Source organism: Patiria miniata, unplaced genomic scaffold (genome assembly GCF_015706575.1).
Source record: "Patiria miniata isolate m_02_andy unplaced genomic scaffold, ASM1570657v1 HiC_scaffold_19, whole genome shotgun sequence".
Lineage (NCBI taxonomy): Eukaryota > Metazoa > Echinodermata > Asteroidea > Valvatida > Asterinidae > Patiria > Patiria miniata.
The window spans coordinates 12,662,868-12,684,019 of NW_024037057.1; the positions used below are offsets into that span (position 1 = coordinate 12,662,868).

A 21,152-nucleotide genomic window follows, 5' to 3' on the forward strand; every position below is an offset into this window, starting at 1 on the left:
GCTGAGCTGTTCTTAGCGCACCTGTCAACTTTGACCTCATCTATAGTCCCGGCGTGGCCGCTTACAACATTGATTCCGATTTGGAGTATGCCCAGTTTCATTGCTGTGTCTTTGCCAAGTAACGGTACTCCCTTTCCTTTGATTACGATGAATTCGGCTCGGGTAGATCTGCCTGATACCTGCACTTCGCACTCGAATGTACCCTTGAGTGACGGGGACGGTCTGCTCCATACGCCCACAGCTTTCTGTCTGGTGGGGCTACATGGGATTCACACTGAATTTTGTTCTGTTTGAGTGAGTCCCAAGTCTGCTCGTCGATGATATTGCTTGTGGCTCCCGAGTCAATCAGCATGTTAAGGTCGACTCCGCCCACCTTGATCTTCAACATGTTCGAATGTGGTCCCTCTCGGATGAGGAAGGCGTAATCTTGTGAAGCCTCGGGGTTGGCGTGTTCCTCACCCACTTGGTTGACTCTGGGCTTGGTTTTTGTTTTGCACATCTTTGCGAAGTGATCCCTGCCAGAACACTTTTGGCATGTCTGACCCCTCGCGGGACAGTTCGAGTCACGGCCGAAATGTCCGGTTCGACCACATCTGTAGCAAGCACTTTTGGGGGTCGGTTCAGGTTTTGTACGCCGATTTCCCGTTTGTGATTGTGGCGACCATAAGTGTTTGGTTTCCGTTTTGGGCTTATACTGCTTGTCACGGCATTTCTGTTTCTTGTCTGACACACGGTTGACAGAGTCAGATTTAGGGTCTTTGCTTTTGCCAGACAGTGCAGCCATTTGTCCTTCCACCTTTTCACATTTATCAGCTATTTGCAGTGCCTTATCTAGTGTCAGTTCAGCCCCAGTTTCCAACAGTTTGCGTCTAACATAATCGGATTTGCACTTACTCAACACAGCATCCCTGATCTGATTGTCCTTTTCCCCTCCAAAATCGCAATCCCTGGCCGCCCTCCGAAGTCTGGTTACAAATTGTAGCACAGTTTCTCCTTCCTTCTGTGACAACTGATGAAATGTTTGCCGTGAGAATGCCGCGTTCTTCCGGGGAACAAAGTAGGCATTCAGCGCTTTTTTTGCAGCATCGTAGTCGGCAGGGTCACCCGTGTTCGGCAGGGTTTGAAAAATTTCCTGAACGTCTGGGCCCGCAAGGTGGAGCAGCAACGCCCGTCGTCTTTGCTTTACCTCGGGTGCGGTGGCAGATCCAACGATGTGGCCCTTACCGTCCGCGTACAGTTCGAACGACATGAGCCACCTTTCCCAACGCGGCCCGAGGTTTGCCGGCTCTGAAAAGCAGTCGAAGGTGGGAATCACGGTTTTCTCCATTGTTTACCCTCGTCGCCAATGTTATATCCTTTGGAACGGATTCGTATTTAAACAACTTGGGACGCAAATAGCACCACAACAACTCCAGCTCGGTTTGGCTTACAACTTCGTAACACACGTTTATTCAACATGGCTCCGCGCATAGCAACTCTTACACGAGTTGACCTTTGACACACTCTAATAGACTGGCTACCTGTCACATGCATACACGACAGCCCCCTTTAAAAGACGAAAGCATTGTTAGATATTATCAATTTGTACAGGGTGAGTCAGAAAAACTGCAATGATACAAAGACGCCATCTCTTTTGAGACAAAGTTGAAGTTTTGAACTCTTTAAACCTAGTAGAAATGACGTATTCGTTAGTAACCTTGTGTGAAATAATGAAATTAATTTCAATTAACCGTTTGTCTTTTATAAATCCTTTTCACTGCTACGCCTTTGTCCACAAGGCAACAACGTTTTGCGTAAGAGCGGAAACGGTACAATGCAGACATTAGACTACGCAGATTTAAAACTGACTGAACTGTAGCTCACGCTTTATGTTGCTGTTTCACCTCTTTATGCTTATGTAAAGTGTATCTGGGCTATACTGTTACTATAGTGTCCTACATTGTTCACACAATTTCATCTCTGCCCTCTACTTGGCAGCCCTGCAAGGCAATGCATTTCTCAGTTCCACACCTTATAAAAAACAATGGCTCGGGACAAACAAATTGTGTGCTCTTTTGCAATTTTGAGACGCCTTCTGGAAAAAAAACAACGTAAATTGGCTATATACCGCTGTAAAAAGGTTCACAAAACACAAACGCTGAAGCAATTAAATTCATTTGTTTTTCACACAAGGTTGCTAACGAATATGTTATTCTTACAACGCTTAAAAAGTTCAAGACATTACCTTGGTTTTGAAAAAAAGAGGGAATTTGCGTCATTGCAGTTCTTTTTACTCGCCATGTAGACAATAGCGTGCACAATGCTTTTGCCTTTGAAAAAAACCTCCTTGATTCGTGTACATGTATGGCCCAAATTGTGGTACTTGCATCTCCTGGAAGATTGAATGAGTTTATATTTTTCGAATTCCTCTTTTTCCATAGGGCATCCAGTATTTCCATGATTACTTAACGAGGAACTGATTTTCCCATTCTTTTAAATGAAGCTAGAAGGTCAGACAAGATATAATTAGTACCGGGCGGAGGTTGAAGGTCATATCAGTTAGAAAATATTTCACGCTCTCTACAAATAAAGCTGAATTTTAATCGAAAACATCGCAAGATAAGACACGGCATCAAGATGAAAAATAAAAGAATAGTTTGTCACAGTTCATTTAAATACCATGTCATTTGACTTGAGACTGCATTTCTTGTTATAACTTTGAATGTGTTAATTGCAACTCATACACGTGCACTCTCTACAGCTGGAGAACCTCTTGCTGTCAGGATCTGTTCAATAGAAGAACCTACTTTGTATTTCCAATGGGAGGAACCCGAACCTCGCAGTTGCGGTGAAACAATGAATGACGTCACCCTTGAACGTGTCGCAAAGGTAATGAGGTACTTCGCATTTAACCATACACCAAATCAGGTCGGCAGTTGTTGGAAGAAAAGTTGTTTGCGACTTTACCAGGAAAAAATGTGTCATGTGGCAGTTATGAAATCTAGCTGCTCACAGTTAAGCGTGGGCGTGTTTCGAGATGTGGGTCACATCGTATTAAAGAGCTGTGCTTGTAATAAAGGCAATGTGAGGTAAAAAAAAAAAAAAAAATGCAAACGTGATACGAAGAAGGCCCTACGTGTTTTTATCAATCACTGTGGGGACTTCTAAACAAAAGAGGTCCACATAAACCAGGTAGCAGCGACGTTGTGTGGACTTGCCCAACTCCACACAATGTTTCCCCCTCTCTGGAAAACAGGTTTAAAGGCATTTTCGGTTAGGTTTATCCGTGGCAAAATAAAGAGAAACACTGAAAGTAATTATAGAAAAAAATAAAGGTTGAAATAGTTTCCACAGTGTGAAAAAAATTATTTTCACAGGTTTTTCTTAACTACACGAAAACAAAGGGATGTCCACACGACGTATGTACCGTAAACGTGGGTGTGTGCTGTTGTGTGTGTTCACGTTTATGCGTGTACAAACACTGCCTTGTGGGGTACCGGAACAATGGGAGGTACCCCACAAGGAATACCCACCGACTTGCGGTGTACCGTTTTGGTACCCCACAAGTTTTTCAAGAAATAGATATATGGATTTTACTCAAAAACTAGGAATTTCCAAGGTGGGTTGATCTGTCGCAAATGGAAGAGTTTTAGAAAAGGGATATTAAGTCTGAATTTCAGCCCAGGAAATTAACTATGGTTAAAAAAAGAGCATGTTGACCTTAGTGTGCGACGTTGCAAAATTTTAGTACACGAGAACAAAGGAAGTACCCCACTATTATGCCTATGTAAGCGTAGGTGTGACTACAAATTCGTATCCTTGTGGAGACACACACACAATAGGGAACAAAACATTGTAAAGGTCTCCACAAGGCAATTTCTATAGATGAATAGGTCTCCACAAGGTTTTCACGAAATAGATATATGGGTTTTACTCAAAAACTAGGAATTTCCAAGGTGGGTTGATCCGTCGCAAATGAAAGAGTTTTAGAAAAGGGATATTAAGTCCAAATTTCAGCCAAGGAAACTAATTCTGGTTAAAATAAGAGCATTTTGAAACTTCACTTTCAAAATTGAACACTTTACTACACGAGAACAAAGGAATGTCTCCACAAGGATACAAATTTGAGAATGGGTGGGTGAGTGTGTGTGAAAGTATATGGTTCTACTCTCATTAGTCTGTTCTCAGAGATGCAAGAACTAGAACTTTTGGCGCTTTGGAATATCTCACACATACGTACAAGAACAAATGTTATAGATTCTGAACCTTCTTCTTGTCTAACAATCACAATGTTAACACCTATTTTGTCCGTACACCTCCATCACTTGCAGGTCAACGTGACTACAGGGAATGCAGTTGAAGTTGCCGAGTTTCTGGCCACTCAGACATCGGAACCTGGGTCAGATGATGTTGAGGCGGTTTCTGATATTTTGATGAACATTGTCGAGGCAGGATCGGGCGACACCGAGGTAAGAAGGTGACTGCTATTATGGTTTTCAGTATATTTGTTTGGTACAATTTGGTATCAGCAGCAGCAATACATATCAAACGGTTTATGTATGGTAGGTTCGAAGCTTGTCGTGGTTTCACTGACTTAACACATTCATGAATACTTTATGCAAAAACAATAACGGTAAGATATCAGTTGCACAGGTCTTTTTTTTGGTTGAGTTTGTGAGGTTTTAAAGAAGAACCGAGGGGAACCTCACAAACTCACAAAAGATATTGGTTACATGGGACAACTTCAAACTTACTCTTATTGCACTCTCCACAATACAAACCTTCAAATCTTATAATGCAGAGACGTAAGAAAGCCACAAAAAGTCAGTCACAACTCATCCAATGTAAACTGACAACAATTGTTAGTAAAATGTGACATTAGTTTGCCTCGCTTCATATCCTGTTACCTGTGACCTGACCTGCAATTTGACTGCTTATGGACTCCTGGTTGACTTGGCTATACATTTCGGATTGAATTACTGTTGTGTATTTTATTAAAAGTAAAAACACTTTTATGAAATTGTTGTGATCCTCTAAAAGGTGACAGAGTTGGTACTTGAGACCGTCAACAATGTCATCATGGCAAGTGCAGAGCCCGATTCTGTCAACTCGGCCAGCTCATCAGCGATCGTCCGATCCGTGGAGACTCAAGTCTCCTTGACCCTTAGACAAGAGGGTAATGTCAGCATCCGTCAGGAGACCATCCACGTGAAAGCGGTCAGTCTGGATCGAGCGCAGTATAGTAATGGCTTCAGCTTCGTGTCGGTACGGCAGCCTGGACAAGGGCCACCACCAGAGGGCTCACTGGATGGAACTCAAGTCGAGACTTATGGGGATGAAATCCCCTCGGATATCGACGTGGTCGCATCTGTCCAACTACCTGGGAGCATTGTGGGTTCGTAAATGGGTCAACGTCTTGTGACAAATTCATACGCAAGCTGTTTTAATGTTTGATTGTAAGACTTGAATAATGACTCAACATGTAAACAGCCTTCGGTCGAAGCCTCACATGCCGACTGCCGTGAATCCTCTTACGTAAAACCCGGATTGAGCCATTATACTCGGGGTTTTGAACCAGAGTAAAGGATCTCTTTTATCTTCAGATTGCATTTCTTTAGGGCAGTTTAGCGCCAGATGAATGCCTAAAGCCAGCAGGGACAGATTAGTACTGCTTGACAACAACTTGCCGGCATGCCTGAATCGATCCTCAGTGGCCTAAACGCAACTAGAATTTTCACGAATTAAATGTCCAACGTAATATTCTTTTTTGTTCTGTAATGAAACCATAGTTTCGTCTTTTGATCATTGAAATCGATGCACAAGCAACAGAAATCGTGAATTTTTCGGTCTGTGCCTGTAAATGTAACATGTATAATGGATTCAAAAGTTAGATTTAGCAGGAAGTAAACAGTACCATTTGGACTGGACTCCTGTGGTGGTACTTATTGCCTTACGGGATTAACTGGACTCAGTGAAAGATAAACATTGAAAGCCTGGTATGAAAAGGCCTAGGTTTTTAATAGGGCAAATCACCTCATGAGATATGTATCCATCAATTGAAGTATATTTCTCTCATCGCCACAATGTATTGTTTGCAGCCTACACTACATAACTACCAAATTAACACTTTCGTTGTTTGTCTTTAAAGGTAGTGGTTCAAGCCCTTTGCAAGTGAGTTTCTTAATCTACGCAAATGACACGCTGTTCCAGTCAGCTTCCAACAGAAGACACACAGATGAAGATAACACGACACGTAAGGTTGCCGGCTCTGTCGTCTCGCTGACTGTGGAAAATGTGAACCTCGTCAACCTCACGGATCCCGTGGTGGTACAATTTAAGGTGAGACGATGGAAGTTACCTAAAACCGATTTCAGGCAAACTGCCGAATTCTGAAACACTTATAGAGCTACAATAACAATGTTGCTATTGTGACATTATGTGATGACAACTTACTTTGAGGCAAACAATTTTTTTTTTTTTTTTGGTTCAAATTTTGTTAAAATGTCAGGCATAATAAACAATATGTACATTCGTGAAGGTTACTGTCTAACTTCCTAGCCATTACGTTGAGATAAAAAAAAAACTGAGTACTACAGAATACGAGTAATGTGCACACTTATATGCTGAAGTATTTCATACTACAGTTTAGTGGTGGTAGTATTTTGTAGATTTAGGTGACGTTAGGGTTAAGAAGAAAATAGGCTCCGAAGTTAAAATATATGTTAATATAGGTTTAAAGGTTACGCCATGAGACCTGAGTTTCTAAAAGAGAACTTTAATTTCTAAATGATATTGATGAATTAAAACACTTCTATAGAAGATTAACTGAAGCTTTCAGACAATTGAGAATCCATGTTTTTAATGCCAACAGAAGCCCAGTAATACAACTATCAAAGAACTAAACACCACCAAGTGTGTCTCCTGGGACTTTAAACTCGAGGACGGCGTCGGGGATTGGTCGGATGTTGGGTGCACGCGCGCAGACGTAGACATGACCGATGACGTGGTGTCTTGCTATTGCTACCACGCCACAAACTTTGCAATCCTTGTGGTACGTACTTGATCCAATTAAAGGTGCGTTCGTTTGGCTCAGCTGGGTCGACACGGGTCAGCCCCATGCCGTTCGATTAGCTCTGACGTCATTGTCTCGTGGAGCAGAGTCACTGGTGTAAGTACGTCACGCATGCGTTGTTCATTCCCGAGAAGCCCACAAATATGGCGGCCGGACAGCGGCAATCTCAAGTGGACTTAAAGGTTGACTTTAATTGTAAGTCTAAAGGTTATCAGTTAATGAGTTAATTGCGACTTCCGAGGTTTGAATTTCAGCCCATCTTCTTGGAGTTTTAACACGCCCGTTTCTGAATGGGTCTTGAGATTTACTACTTTGGAAAGCTGAGACCCAATCCGAAACGGGTATTTTGTCAGTGGCTACGGCCACGGCAATGCGCGTCAAGTGAGGATCTTGATAACCCGCGGTTGAGCGTTCGATAAGCCCGGCTGTCGTTGCTGACCCGTCTACCTTTACCCATGTCGACCTGGGTGAGCTAAGCAAACGCATCCTAGGAATGTCACGCTGTTTCTAAATGTACAATCTTTAAAAGTACAAAACTCGTAAGAGAAGTTCCATGGACTGGCAATTTTTGCGGTTTTTCTCCTACTTTTGAAAGCTCCAGATTAGATTCGACTCGGAATCAAGGTCAGAGTTAACCTGATCGACATTCAACTAAGGTAAAAGGATAATTCGTCGAGTTAAATGACACTATTCATGGACAATCGGAGAAGTGTCATTTTTAACAATCGGAGAACAGTGGCGTCGCCAAGGGGGGGCCAGGGGGGGGGGGGGCACGTGCCCCCCCTGGAAAACCTAGTGCCCCCCCGAGTGCCCCCCCCCCCATCTGAGATGTGGGTTGGTAAAAAAATATATATATATTTTGTTATATTCAACTCCCATCATCTGAGTTGGTTTTTCATAAGGACAAAGAAGCACAGTAATTCGTATTTTCTTCAAATGAGCTGCAAATGTGGCACCATTTTGCATCTAGCCCATCCTCCGTATGCGAAAATTTTCCAAAGGGGAGGGGGGCACCGCCTCCCCTTAGACCCCTCCCCCAGGACGGCGATCCGTATCCACCTAAGTGCCCCCCCCCCCCCACCAAATGCTGGTACCCCCCCTGTGCCCCCCCCCCCCCCAGACTGAAAAGTCTGGTGACGCCACTGTCGGAGAAGTGTCATTTTGACCAATCGGAGAAGTGTCATTTTGCCCGATTTGTCCGGTAAAAACGACACTGTTCTTAGTTAAAATAACAACTCTGGTGTAAAAATTATACTTTTCCGGGTCAAACTGCCCGGAAAGGTGACTAGGAGAAGACTCATTTTGACCGATTGGAGAAGTGTCAAAATACTGTTATATAATAGAAAATAAGTGTCATGTTAATACATATCCTTAAATTCATTTTTGAATGATTACTGATTGCAGTCTGTGTGCTGTTTTTCTTGTAGGATGTCAAGGGGCAAAAGACTGAGGACACTCCTTATAAGAAAGCTCTTGATATCCTCAGCCAGGTCGGATGTGCCTTGTCCATCATTGCCCTGGTTATCACGCTGATAATATATATCACTATCAGGTAAGACTAAGGTAAACTTTGACGAGGATTTGTTGCCGACCAAACTGACATGCATGGTTTTTAGGTTGGCCCACTTAGCTGATTTTGTGGCAACAATGACAAACGCATATTAGCATATTCATTAGCGTGACCCGGCGTGACTTCGCATGGGTCTCGGTATCGACCAATGGAAGCCGGCAAAAAGGGTGATTTTTATTAATTAGTAACACGTGAAGGAGGCTATTCTGCAATTTATTACAGCACACCCACAATGATAAGAATCGTATTAATATTCGTGAGGCTTGTAAAGATTGACAGATATTGCAAACACCAGTTTTTGGCACTCTTTAAAATACACGTTACCAGGCCTATTAACCGATTTCAATGAAAACTTCTCAACATATCAAAACAATGTTCAGCACATAGTTGGATCATTAAACGGGAACAAATCCTGAAAGTTGTATGAAGAAACGTTCTTTCAAATAGGAGGAATTAATTTTCAAAGATTTCGCCCGCGAAAGTAAACGTGTCCCTGAACATGTTGTTTCATTCAAGTATTACGTAACCTTTAGAAATCGGCCTTTGCAAGCACACGGCTGTATATATGTTCTATGTGACACTTAGCCTTGACCAAGGCGTTGGGCTTATCGATTCGCCGATAAATAAAAAAAAATCGCCGATATTAAGAAAATCCCTAATCAACTTGGCAAGGCATTGCGTGCACATATCGATGCCCGTACGCTGCTAGTGAGAAAGTAACTTGTACCATACAGCGATGCTTTCACGTACGCACGTACACACACGTACTCGTACAACAGCCATGCACACACAGTACATGCATGAGCTAGTCCGCGTAACCCAACGCCTTGATGGTTTTGAGTTGACCCAGCAAAACCTATTACGGTAATGAGGTACCACCCCCGCGTATACTGAATTCTCATTGGTTAGCCCGCGATAGGCTAACAAACACGTCGCATCCGCGAAGAAACGCTGCAATGGCGGCCCGTTGCTGTGGGTGAAAGTCGTTCAGTCCCAGTCTGTCCGAAGCAGTATTGAAGGCTCCAACGAATTATGCAGGTAATGCTGTCATAAGACGATCGTTGCCCACTCAAATGGATTCATTACACGAGCCGAAAAACTCGAATCAATGTCAAATTGTTGAAAAAGTGACGAACATTTCGCTCTCGCTAAAAAGACATAGAAGACGCCATGATGAGTAATGCATTATGCATGTCGCGCGACGTCACATGATTCTTGTGAAGCTTACGATTGGTCAGCTAGAATGAATTAATCATACTATTGGGAAGTTTGTTTCATGTGATTGGTCCAAGACGAACCTACATAATCATGCACGGCATACCCGCATATCCTGAAGCCCGCCCATTTTTTTCCAAAACTGGACGAAAAAGTAAAGAAAGACATTAAACCCGGAAGTTGCAGACCCAACAAGGCGGTCGTTCGACAGGCCACGCGGCGCGTATATCCCCCACACGTACGTACGTACACCTACACGCAGAACACAGTAGGCCTACATTAACTGCCTTATTACACCATGCGTACAGTCCGTACTCACGTGTGTGTGCTTGCTGGTTGTGTTAGCCGTTCGTACGGACAAGGGTCGTACACGCACGTAGACGCGTTGATTGTGGGTGCAGGGCCCGATTATCTCCCTTCGACAAAAAAGCTGAGAGACCGCATTGAACAAGGCTATGTGACACTTAGATTTAAATTGTCTTGTCTTAGAAAACTACGTACCGGCAAATCTCGGCAGATCTTCATCCATTTCTGCTTCTCCTTGCTGATGTTGTACATTGTGTTCCTCGCCGGCGTTGACAGTGCAAGGGTAAGTCCAAAGCTCATCGGAGAAAAACTTAATAAAGGTATGAATAGTTAAAACTTAGATTTCATTATTGTAATTTCCGTCATGGAGGGTTAATTTCCATTGTTCACCATAATTTCGGGCGATTCAAGAGTTGCCATGGAGAGTCAATTTTTCAGGTTTACGGTCGACAAAACATGGCCCATTTGAATGAGTGTCAATAGACAACTTGAGCTAATTTGTTTTAGATTGGGGCATAGCGTTCTGCCGCCTTACCAAAAAAAAACCACAGTATTGATAAAAAGCGAAGAAAAGGGCAAACGGAAACTCCAATCATAGGCTTACGAAACTGTACGACAGTCCGGAGAAACGAACAATACCAAATTTTCCGCGCTACGAATTCGTCGACCATCCTTCACAATGCACCGGGGAATGAATGAACTCTCTGTGGCAAACTCTTGGCGGTGTCTGCTTTATGAATCACATGAATTAGTCCAATTATTAAAACCACAATTTTGGTACATATATTAACAAAAGGGTTCAGGCGGCGGTTGTGTGTTTGTGGCCGCTTTACTCCACTACCTGACTCTATCCACTATGTTGTGGATGGCCGTTGAAGCCAGGAACATGTACGTCAGTACGGTGAAGGTGTTCCCAGAAGACACGCCACGATACATGGTGAAAGCCTGTCTCATTGCGTGGGGTAAGTTTCCTGGAACTATGCACATAATCACTGTTGTTATCTAGTTACTTTGCATACAGTCCTTTTGCACTTGTGATTTCAAATTTACCTTATTCGATATTTTACTCTTAAGTTCGAGTTGAGATTAAGGAAGATGTTTAGGTGAAAGTTTATCCTGAAAATACACCACGATGCATGTTGAAAGCCTTTCATGTTGTACGTGTTCATAACCCCTGAGGACCGACACACAAAGGGAGAACAACAGATCATTTCAGTCCTCGGGAGTTTGTTAGAAACGGTCCTCTGTAGTAAGTTTGTGTGCTTAGTCTATGAGAGAGTGTTATATAACAGGGACAAAGGGAGACACAAAGCATTGTCCATGCGAGCATAGTAAAACAAAAGTGTCTGCGTGGGGTGAGTTTCCAGAGAACATTTAGGTATTTTTTCCTCTATGTTGTGTATCAATTTTTGTGAGCTCTGGCAGGAGCTTCTATACCTGTCTCCGGGTGGTAAATCGGGCGGATGGTCGGTCGGGCTGTCTGTCTGTCCGTCTGACTGTCTCCGAAAATTTACCAAAGGTATAGTGTCCCATATATGTCATCGGCCTCGCATTTTTCGGCGTCGCATTTTTCAGCTCTGGCAGGGATCATTTTTACCGTTTTCCTGCAAGACTTTCACGCAAGGCTTCTTGCAACACGATCAGAGCTTGTTGTGCAGTCGCACTTGTTTCTCTTCGTTTGACTTGAATATCGACCCTTAACTTCAGTAGTCGAATTTCGAACAGTGTGGATGCTTAATCAACATATAAATTTGTAACATTTAAATATGCCGGAATCTCAACTTTAGTAAATATGAAATAAAGAAAATGCTACCAATATAGTTTGCGGTTAACTTCTTGATTGCAACAATTAATAACATACAGTGTGTGCTATCTTTAGTTCATTTATCAAATTAAGTGTGACGCAGAAATGCCTGTTATATTCTTTACAGGTTCTCCATTGATAGTTCTGACTGTAACCTTAGCAGCAGCGGTAAGCCACTACGACAACGAGGACTAGTAAGTGTCATAAGTAGTGTATAAACTAGCACAATTTTGATATATGAAAAATATTGGTATTATTGTCGTTCTGTAAAAAGATGAAAACTGGAGCGTAGTATGTCGACTGTTGGCTGATTATGGATTGGAAAATCAGATTTCCTGATTACGTAATACAGGGTGAGTAACAAAAAACGGAACCCAAACCCTAAACATTATATTTCATATTTAAAAATGTATATATTTAGCACCAACAATACTAAAGACTGGAAAGCCAATTTCATAAGCTACTTTTAGATGAACAAATTACTGAAATTGCTCAATCCGTTCAAAGAATATCACCATTTAAACACAATGAAACTAAACATTTTTCGTCAAAAAAGGTCCTTTTCAAAACCCATCTTTTCAAAAGAGTGGATTTTATAAATCATATTGTTCGCCTAACCAGGGTTGTTTATAAAGATATTGTGAACCATAGTTGTTGATAGTTGTTGAAACAAGTATTCTGTGTCATTTTCTTTGTTTTTCCAAACAGTCAGAATACACAACTTAACTGCTTTTTTGACGAAACAGGTTTTATCGCGTTTGAACGGTGATATTCGTCGAACGGATTGAGCAATTTCAGTAGTTTTTCATCTAAGAGTAGCTTATGAAATTGGCTTTCCAGTCGATTATTATTATGTTTGGTGTGCTAGATTTTTTTTTTAAATATATTTTTGTGGGTTTGGGTTCTTCTTTTTTTGACTCACCCTGTATGTTCATTCATTGGTAACGTAAAAGGAAGTATTGTCAACATAAATTGACAATATTTTGACAATACTCTTAACCCCATCTTATCCCCTCTTGCTAGTTGTTTCATGAAACCAGATCTTGTGCTGTTCATCGGCCTCCTTGCTCCCATTGGTCTCATCCTCATCCACAACATCATCACCTTCATCTTGGTCATGCGCAGTCTCCTGAAGGTCCGAGAGGCATCCCGCTCCCAGCAGATCTCCAAACGCCTCCAGAACGCCGTGGGAATCTCCGCCCTCATGGGCTTGACCTGGACTTTCGGGTTCCTGGCCATTGCTCATGATGGTGCAAGGGATGCCTTTCAGCTCCTCTTCTGCATTTTCAACTCCTTGCAGGTAAATACACCATTTTATTTCATTTTGAGACAAGCTGCGAATTGCGTGTAATTGTGAGGTATTTTAGCAATTTGTTGGCAATACCCACGATATTTTAACAGAAGGTTCACAACCCTCATCATGCCTTGATTTCAAATTATGGCATAATAATGATTATTAAAACAATTGCTGAAATTAGCATGAATCCCGCAATAGGGCGACAAGTTGTGCGGGACTTCTCCAACATTAGGGCGACACACCGCAATAGGGCGACAATTTTGGTGTCGCCCCATTGAGGTCACTACCCTTTAGCGAAATAATTGTATCGTCGCAAATGGGCTAGAACGATTGCTCGTGGTCCAAAACGTACACATACCAAACTCGATTGGGATCGGATAAGATAAAATTGGGTTAGGTCACATTAAAGTTTGAAAATAATGTGTGCACATTTCTCTGGAAGTGTCGCCCTATCATGCAATCAAGAGTTATTATAATTACGTTAATATTTACCCAGATATAAGTTTACGGATACCATTGATGAGTACTACAGTATTAAGGCAAACGTTCTGTTTGGACTGTGACTGCAGATTCGCAAGTTTCAATTCAATTCAATGCACCATTTAATTTTTGAGTGATTGTTGCCATGAGGACTATTCGTTTTTCTGCAAAAGTAAGGCAAATGTTCTGTTATGTACCACTTGAATGTGTTTTATTTCCATAAAGCAAGAAGTAAACGTTGGAAAATGATTAAATAGTGAAACGTAATTAAAATTAGATTGACGTGTATTTACAATAAAGAAGTTTTCAAATGATCCCAAATGGACCCCAAATGAACTCCAAATGGACCCCAAATGAACCCCAAATGAACCCCAAATGTACCCCAAATGAACTCCAAATGAACCCCAAATGGACCCCAAATGAACTCCAAATGGACCCCAAATAAAATCCAAATGAACCCCAAATGGATTCCAAATGAACCCCAAATGGACCCCAAATGAACTCCAAATGGACCCCAAATGGACCCCAAATGAACTCCAAATGAACCCCAAATGGACCCCAAATGAACTCCAAATGAACCCGAAATGGACACCAAATGAACTCCAAATGGACCCCAAATGAACTCCAAATGAACCCCAAATGGACCCCAAATGAACTCCAAATGAACCCCAAATGGACCCCGAATGAACTCCAAATGGACCCAAATGGACCCCAAATGAACCCCAAATGGCCCCCAAATGAACTCCAAATGGACCTAAATGGACCCCAAATGAAATCCAAATGAACCCCAAATGGACCCCAAATGGACACCAAATGAACCCCAAATGGAAACTGACTAGGTGCATTATAACAACAAAGGAATTGACTAATTCAGGAACCGCCGACATAGGGCTGGATAGATCAGTTGGTAAGAGCACTGGAGCGGTTATCTGGAGGTCGCAGGTTCAAACCCCGCTTCAGTCAATTTCTATGTGCAATTTTTCAAGGTAAATGAAGAAGTTTTATCAAACCTAAAATTGGTCAGATTGCACATAAGTGTCAGCAATGTCATAGAAACTAATGTGTTTGTGTTTGTTTACTCACCGATTGCCAATCATGTGGTTAAGTACTGACATTGTTAGGTTGCGAAAGATTACTTTGATTACTAATTACTTTGATTGGTGCGTACACTCAATCCATTCAAATTAGTGTGAATAAATGTCTTCATCTCTAAAACCTCACGCAGACAAGATGATGGAAACCAAATTCATGAAAATGGAGTTGGACTTCTGACCCATGGCTTCTTATGATATCTCCCCGATTGCGAGCATTTATTGAACAGACGTTCAGAACCAAAGCCACTTTTTACAACTATTTTTTAAGCAAACTTTTGTACCTTTCCCTTCAAATTGTCAGGGAGTGATTGTCTTCATCATGTTCTGTGTTCGCCGCGAGGAGGTTCGCGTTGCCTTGGCACCTTACGTAAGACGCATCCGTTGCTGCCACCCGCCGGCCCGAGCGAGCCAAAAACAGTCCTATGATCTGCCTGAGATATCCCAGAGTGCTACCTCCCCATCAAGTGTGCACACCGCAGAGTTGGATATTTCCGTGTCGGGGTTGTAAGGCAGACACAGTCCACAATACAATAATGATTCAGTGGACAGTTATCATAAGTCCTTATCAGATTTGACCTGGAATCCGGTTCAGATTTGACCTCACACTCTTTTGCATGACATGAGGTGATTTTGCCTCTTAAAAACCACGGTCGTGTACTTCATACTCGTAGTTTAAATTTCACACAGCCCACTGCAAAATTATCCGGTATATCCCGTCAGGCAATTTGCGAAACCACAGGTGGCCAGTCGATCCTCTCTGGACACAAACACTCTACACAGAGTCGTGAACTATATACACCCGAGGACAATGCTTTGTGTTTCCCTTTGTCCCTGTAATATAACTCTCTTCCATAAACTAAGCACACAACGTACGATCGAGGACCGTTTTCAATAAAATCCCAAACGCCCGAGGACTGGATCCTTTGTTCTCACCTTTGTGTATGTCCTCTTTTGTAAAGTCGTACATGTAAATACACAAGCAGGTTCGAAACACCTTCATTCGTGGACCCCCTATTGTCCCGCCTTAGTTTACACTTAATACTTTTAACTTTTTAGGAAGACCTCCCTTATGTATCGCGGACCTTCGGGAATTGTGGACCATATTGTCCTCTTTTGTTCAACGTCTCCTGTTAAATGCAAAAGCAAACCCACATACACCCAGTCCCATAATTCAGGATTTCCGTTGTTTGTGTTACAATTTCAACAATAAAAATATGCTGCTTTTATCACTGGCTACATGAACAAATATTACAATGAATGTTATATTTATTGAAGATCTGTGTTTGTGAAGGCCACTCAAGAAGTATTTGGGCAAAATATAATATGTCATTAGTCATTAAGTCAAGTGATAATAAATATTTCATGCTTGTGGTGGCAAGTAATAAACTCCCGCAAGGCAAGGGGATTAAATCTTGAGACAAAAAAAAAGCTGAAATCCTGGTACAGGCTAGGGCAAAAAAAACCCCAACAACAACGAATATGATGTCCATATATTCGGATTTGTTTTAAAAGTGAGATTCACTTAAGTTTACATTTGTGCACCCTGGGACCATTTTTACTAGGCTTGGCTTGTCTTGTTTTGGCACATAGCGTGTACGCCTAAAATGCAGCTCGCAGGTGACCGAATAAGGCTTCGCTTAAGCTACGCTTTTTATACAATAATTACAAACATAACAACACAGAAAGAAAACTGTATTCTTGTATATCGCCTTACAAAACCAAATAGGACATTTGTGGAAACTCTTAAGCGTCATCATACGTTATATCTTTGGGAGACGGAAATTGAGTAGAGACTTTTTGTCTCTGTCCCTATTTAGAGGCAAATAGCTAGATCGATCGCTCGTGGTCCAATTAGTAAAACATACCAAAATTCGTGGGCGTAGGATAAGGAAATATATTTGGGGTGAGTCATAAATGCGGGAGGGGGATGTGCACAAGAGTGTGGTAATGTCTCCCTAGTGACCCATTATCGGTAATTATAACATAAGGTGTAAGTATGTATTTTCTTTTTATAAACTTTTTATTGAAGATGTAAATCTACAGTCTTTTAGGGTATAGCACGGTAATCTCTTTCAATCGCTTATATACACCATTAACTGGTTGCAGACATAGACCTGCTGTAGACTTGTGATAATGGCGAGGAATGAATATTCACCTGCTATATTCATTATTCAATTCAATTCAATTTGACTTTATTATCTCTTACGGGATTATTCCATCTGATTATTGTAGGCTACTGTTGTATTAATTGCAAACATGATTTTGTTGATCGGCACAATTAAATATCAAGCAGTTTGTGTACACTCTAAAAATATATATCAAGTAAAGTTATCTGAGGAAAGGTGTTTGGTAAGTATTGTTTATTAAATATATTTTGGTGTAAAGGTACAGATCAGACAAACGTTCACGTTATTTTTGTTTAAAGCTGTATAATCATAAGAGAGTGGAATTTATGTAACCAATTACCGCGTAAAGGATCGATTATCACGTAATCAGTAATATATGGATTATGTTTTACGAACTTGGTGACAAGATATTTAACCATTGTTGACTGCTGTGATGTGGGATATGACGTTTTTAACACCCGAGGGGCGCATAGCACCCCAGGCGAAGCGCCCTGATGGGTTAAAAACGTCATATCCCACATCACGGCAGTCAAAAATTGTTTTGTTATACCTCTGTCTTTTGATTCTTTTGATTTTGATGTAAAAATCACGAAACCAAACAGCAGTAAACACAGCAATCATGACAATCGAACGTCAACTCACACGCATGTAGCGTGCTCGAAATAGCTGATCGTCTGCTAGTTCGCTGCTCCCACTCATGTGTTATACATTGTGACAATACCGTCGGTACCAATGATACAAGCGTTTCACGCAGTACGTAACGTACGTACAAAGTCATATAGCACACTCCATGTGGGATATTACGTACGCGATGTCGGGAGTGTGCTATGAGTTTTGATAAACTTTAGGCAATTGGAAAAACAATATTCAAGACAGAGGTATTACAAAAGTATTTTTTTATAACAAAGTTTAATACATTACAATTTCAAGTAGTATCATAGTTGGAAATTACGATGTAAAGGTTGTTGCTTTGTTACACAGACTTCATTTGATACGCGTGTACATTTTGTCTTTTGTTTCTACTTATGGTCTTAATGCGGTTAAATGTGGTAATATGATTTGATGCGATTTTAAGTCAGGGAATAAATGTGTGATTAGCAGGCTAGTACGTTTGAAATCAACTAGGGGCTTGGACGCGGATAACGGGTTGATCCGAAAGGGAGTGTCATTATCCGCGATTAGGCCCCAGTCGGTTTAAAACGTTTTTGTTTAATACCGGCCAAACACATGTGTAATCCCATTCGTAAATATCTCTCCGTCAAGAAGTGAAAACAATTTAAACATTTAAGGATTTCCAAAAGTTGTTTTCAACAATTTTACATCTAGTTTTGTGAAACAACCCCCGCCCGCCATATCTATGGTGTCGGCCTCGCGCACGAAGTGCTAAAGATGTTGTTTGAGAATGGCGCAAAAACGCAAATATGTTGGAATAGAGGTAGAAATCCCACACAAATTCAACATATTTTATTTTGAAAGAATATAATCATAAGAGGGATCAATATGTATAATCAATTACCTTGAAAGGTGAATTATGGTTAACGAACTTGGTGATAACATATTAGTATTTGTTTGATAACAAGTGTAAATTACACATGTTACATATATTACATTAAATTACATAAGTTTAGTACCGTTACAATTTCAAGTATTATCACAGTTGGAAATTACGATTTTAAGGTTGTTATGTTTTGTTACACAGACTTCAGTTGACACGCGTGTATATTTCGCTTTTGTTTCTACTTGTTACTTGTATGGTCCTAATGCGGTTGAATATGGTAATATAATTTGATGTGATTTTTATTAGGGAATAAATGTAAAATTAGCAGGTAAGTACGTTTGAAATCAACTGGGGGCCTGGACGCAGATAAGGGAGTCTCATTATCCGCGATTAGGCCCCAGTCGGTTTAAAACGTTCTTGTTTAATACCGGCCAAGCACATGCGTAATCCCATTCGTAAATACCTCTCCATCAAGAAGTGAAAACAATATTAAACATTTAAGGATTTCCAAAAGTTGTTTTCAACAATTTCACTTCTGGTTTTGTGAAACAACCCCCGCCCGCCACATCTATGGTGTGGGCCTCGCGCGCCCAGTGCTAATCATGTCGTTCGGGAATTCCGCGATATGGCGCAAAAACGCAAATATGTCGGTTTAAATGTACAAATCCCAGACAATTTCAACATATTTTATTTTGAAAGTATATAATCATAAGAGAGAGCGAAATGTATAATCAAATACCATTCATAAATACCTCAGACAGTTTAGCTATTCCTATTGGTCGAGAGCCCGTCACGTGGCCGGTCTTAAACGCATGATAAAGACATGGCTAGCTGATAAAGACATGGCTAGCTGGTCTTAAACACTTTTCCAGTGTCACAATAAAATGTGGACTCCTAAAAATCCAGTGCCTCTTACCGTTTCATTGGTTGAACGTTCACAATCCTCACGTAGGCATGCGCAACACTACAAGCGAGTCAGAATTTTATAGTTCTAAATTCAAAACGCAACGCCCCAGGTGCGTTCTGCGTGACATCGCGCAGAACATGTTACGCGCGCGTCAATCTCCATAAAAGGGTTGTTTACATCTTACTCGCCAGCTGAACACTCCATTATTTTGCTAGAGGGATGTTTCAAAAAGCATGAAGTGAACTTGTTGAACAAAATCGGGATTTTATGAACGAATTATTTGATATTTTTTTACGGATAAGGTATTTATGAATGGGAATAAATATGTGCTCGGTCGGTATTTATCACTCTGTTTAATACCGCTTAGAGTCTGGGTGCTGATAATTACCCTCGCCTCCGGCTCGGGTAATTATCAGCACCCAGACTCTAAGCGGTATTCAACGAGTGATAAAAACCTCCGGAGCACACATTTATTCCCTTATTAAAGGTGGATTATGGTTAACAACTCAGTGATAACATATTAGTATTTGTTTGATAATAAGTTTAATTCACTAAATTACATTATGTTACAGTTGTTATGCTTCGTTACACAGACTTCGATTTAAAGGGGAGAAATATTGTGGTGTGGACTTTTTTATCCCTACTTAATATTAGGTGTACTTGGTTGTTGCTATTGCGGTTAGATAATGTGATTTAACACGAGTTTTACATAATACATAATACTTGTGGTTTATATTTATTGTGGTTTGTGTGATTCATGTGTTGTGTCGCACCGCATGGACAAAAGTCGGCCCGCCGCGGCCGTGACCAGTATTTGTGCAGCGCGCCCTCTCTGTCAATTTTCAAGATTCTTGCGTCAAATATCAGAGCAAAAAATTTGAGGAAATTTCACTTCAATGCAGTGTGTTTATCTTGAGTTTTCGTGCATACAATAACTGTGTTTACATTGCGAAAGGACAGAAGTCGGCGCCCGGTTTCCTTAAATTATATTACATTCATTCTTTGGCGGTTCCTATCAATTTTCAAGATTCTTGTGTCAAATATCAGAGCAAAATATTAGAGGACATTTCATTTCAATGCAGTGATTATCTTGAGCTTTCGTGCATACAAAACCTGTGTTTACATTGCGAAAGGACAGAAGTCGGCGCCCAGGTTCCTTAAATTATATTACGTTCATTCTTTGGCGGTTCTTGTCAATTTTCAAGATTTTTGTGTCAAATATCACAGCAAAATATTAGAGGAAATTGGAATGTGTTCTTGGGTCTATAAGGCATCTTGCTAGCAAGTTTGAAGGATTTCCATATTTTTGCCAGAATTAAAAAAAAAATGCATGGGCTTAGACTAACACTTTAATCAGAATTTGGCAAAAAAATGAGATTTCTCCAAATAATGGAGCACCAATCAATACTCAAACACCCAATATTTTGAAAATTTGGGCATCAACCATCGATTTTTTGTTGAAAATTAATTACATTTTTGACTGACTTTACCCATATTTTGGTCAAAATGTTCATTTGAAAAGCATATTTTTCTACAAATGCATTTTGGAATCTGTTCTAGGGTTTCTGAGACATCTTTCTTGCAAGTTTGAAGGATTTCCATTTTTTGGTCAAAATTGAAAAAAATGCAAGTGGTTAGCCTGACATTTTGATCAAAATTTGGCAAAAAAAATACTTTTCTCCAAACAATGCAGACATGCCTTTGGAAGTCGGAGGACCACCAATCAGTACTCAAACAACCAATATTTTGAAGATGTGGGCATCAACCATCGATTTTTGTGGGAAAGTAATTAACATTTTTGACT

The 21,152-nt window shown here is 40.9% G+C and overlaps 1 protein-coding gene across 1 annotated transcript; it reads left to right on the plus strand.

Annotated features, from left to right (window-relative positions):
• The first annotated feature begins 2,476 nt into the window (after window positions 1–2,476).
• On the plus strand, window positions 2,477–16,279 carry LOC119725437 (adhesion G-protein coupled receptor G2-like). Its single transcript, XM_038196843.1, has 12 exons — window positions 2,477–2,489; window positions 2,741–2,868; window positions 4,311–4,448; window positions 5,020–5,374; window positions 6,128–6,318; window positions 6,851–7,030; window positions 8,479–8,603; window positions 10,326–10,425; window positions 10,939–11,104; window positions 12,074–12,140; window positions 12,970–13,246; window positions 15,119–16,279. Exons 1-12 carry the CDS (start codon window positions 2,477–2,479, stop codon window positions 15,323–15,325), a joined length of 1,947 nt encoding a protein of 648 aa, XP_038052771.1. The 3' UTR covers window positions 15,326–16,279.
• The last annotated feature ends 4,873 nt before the right edge of the window (window positions 16,280–21,152 follow it).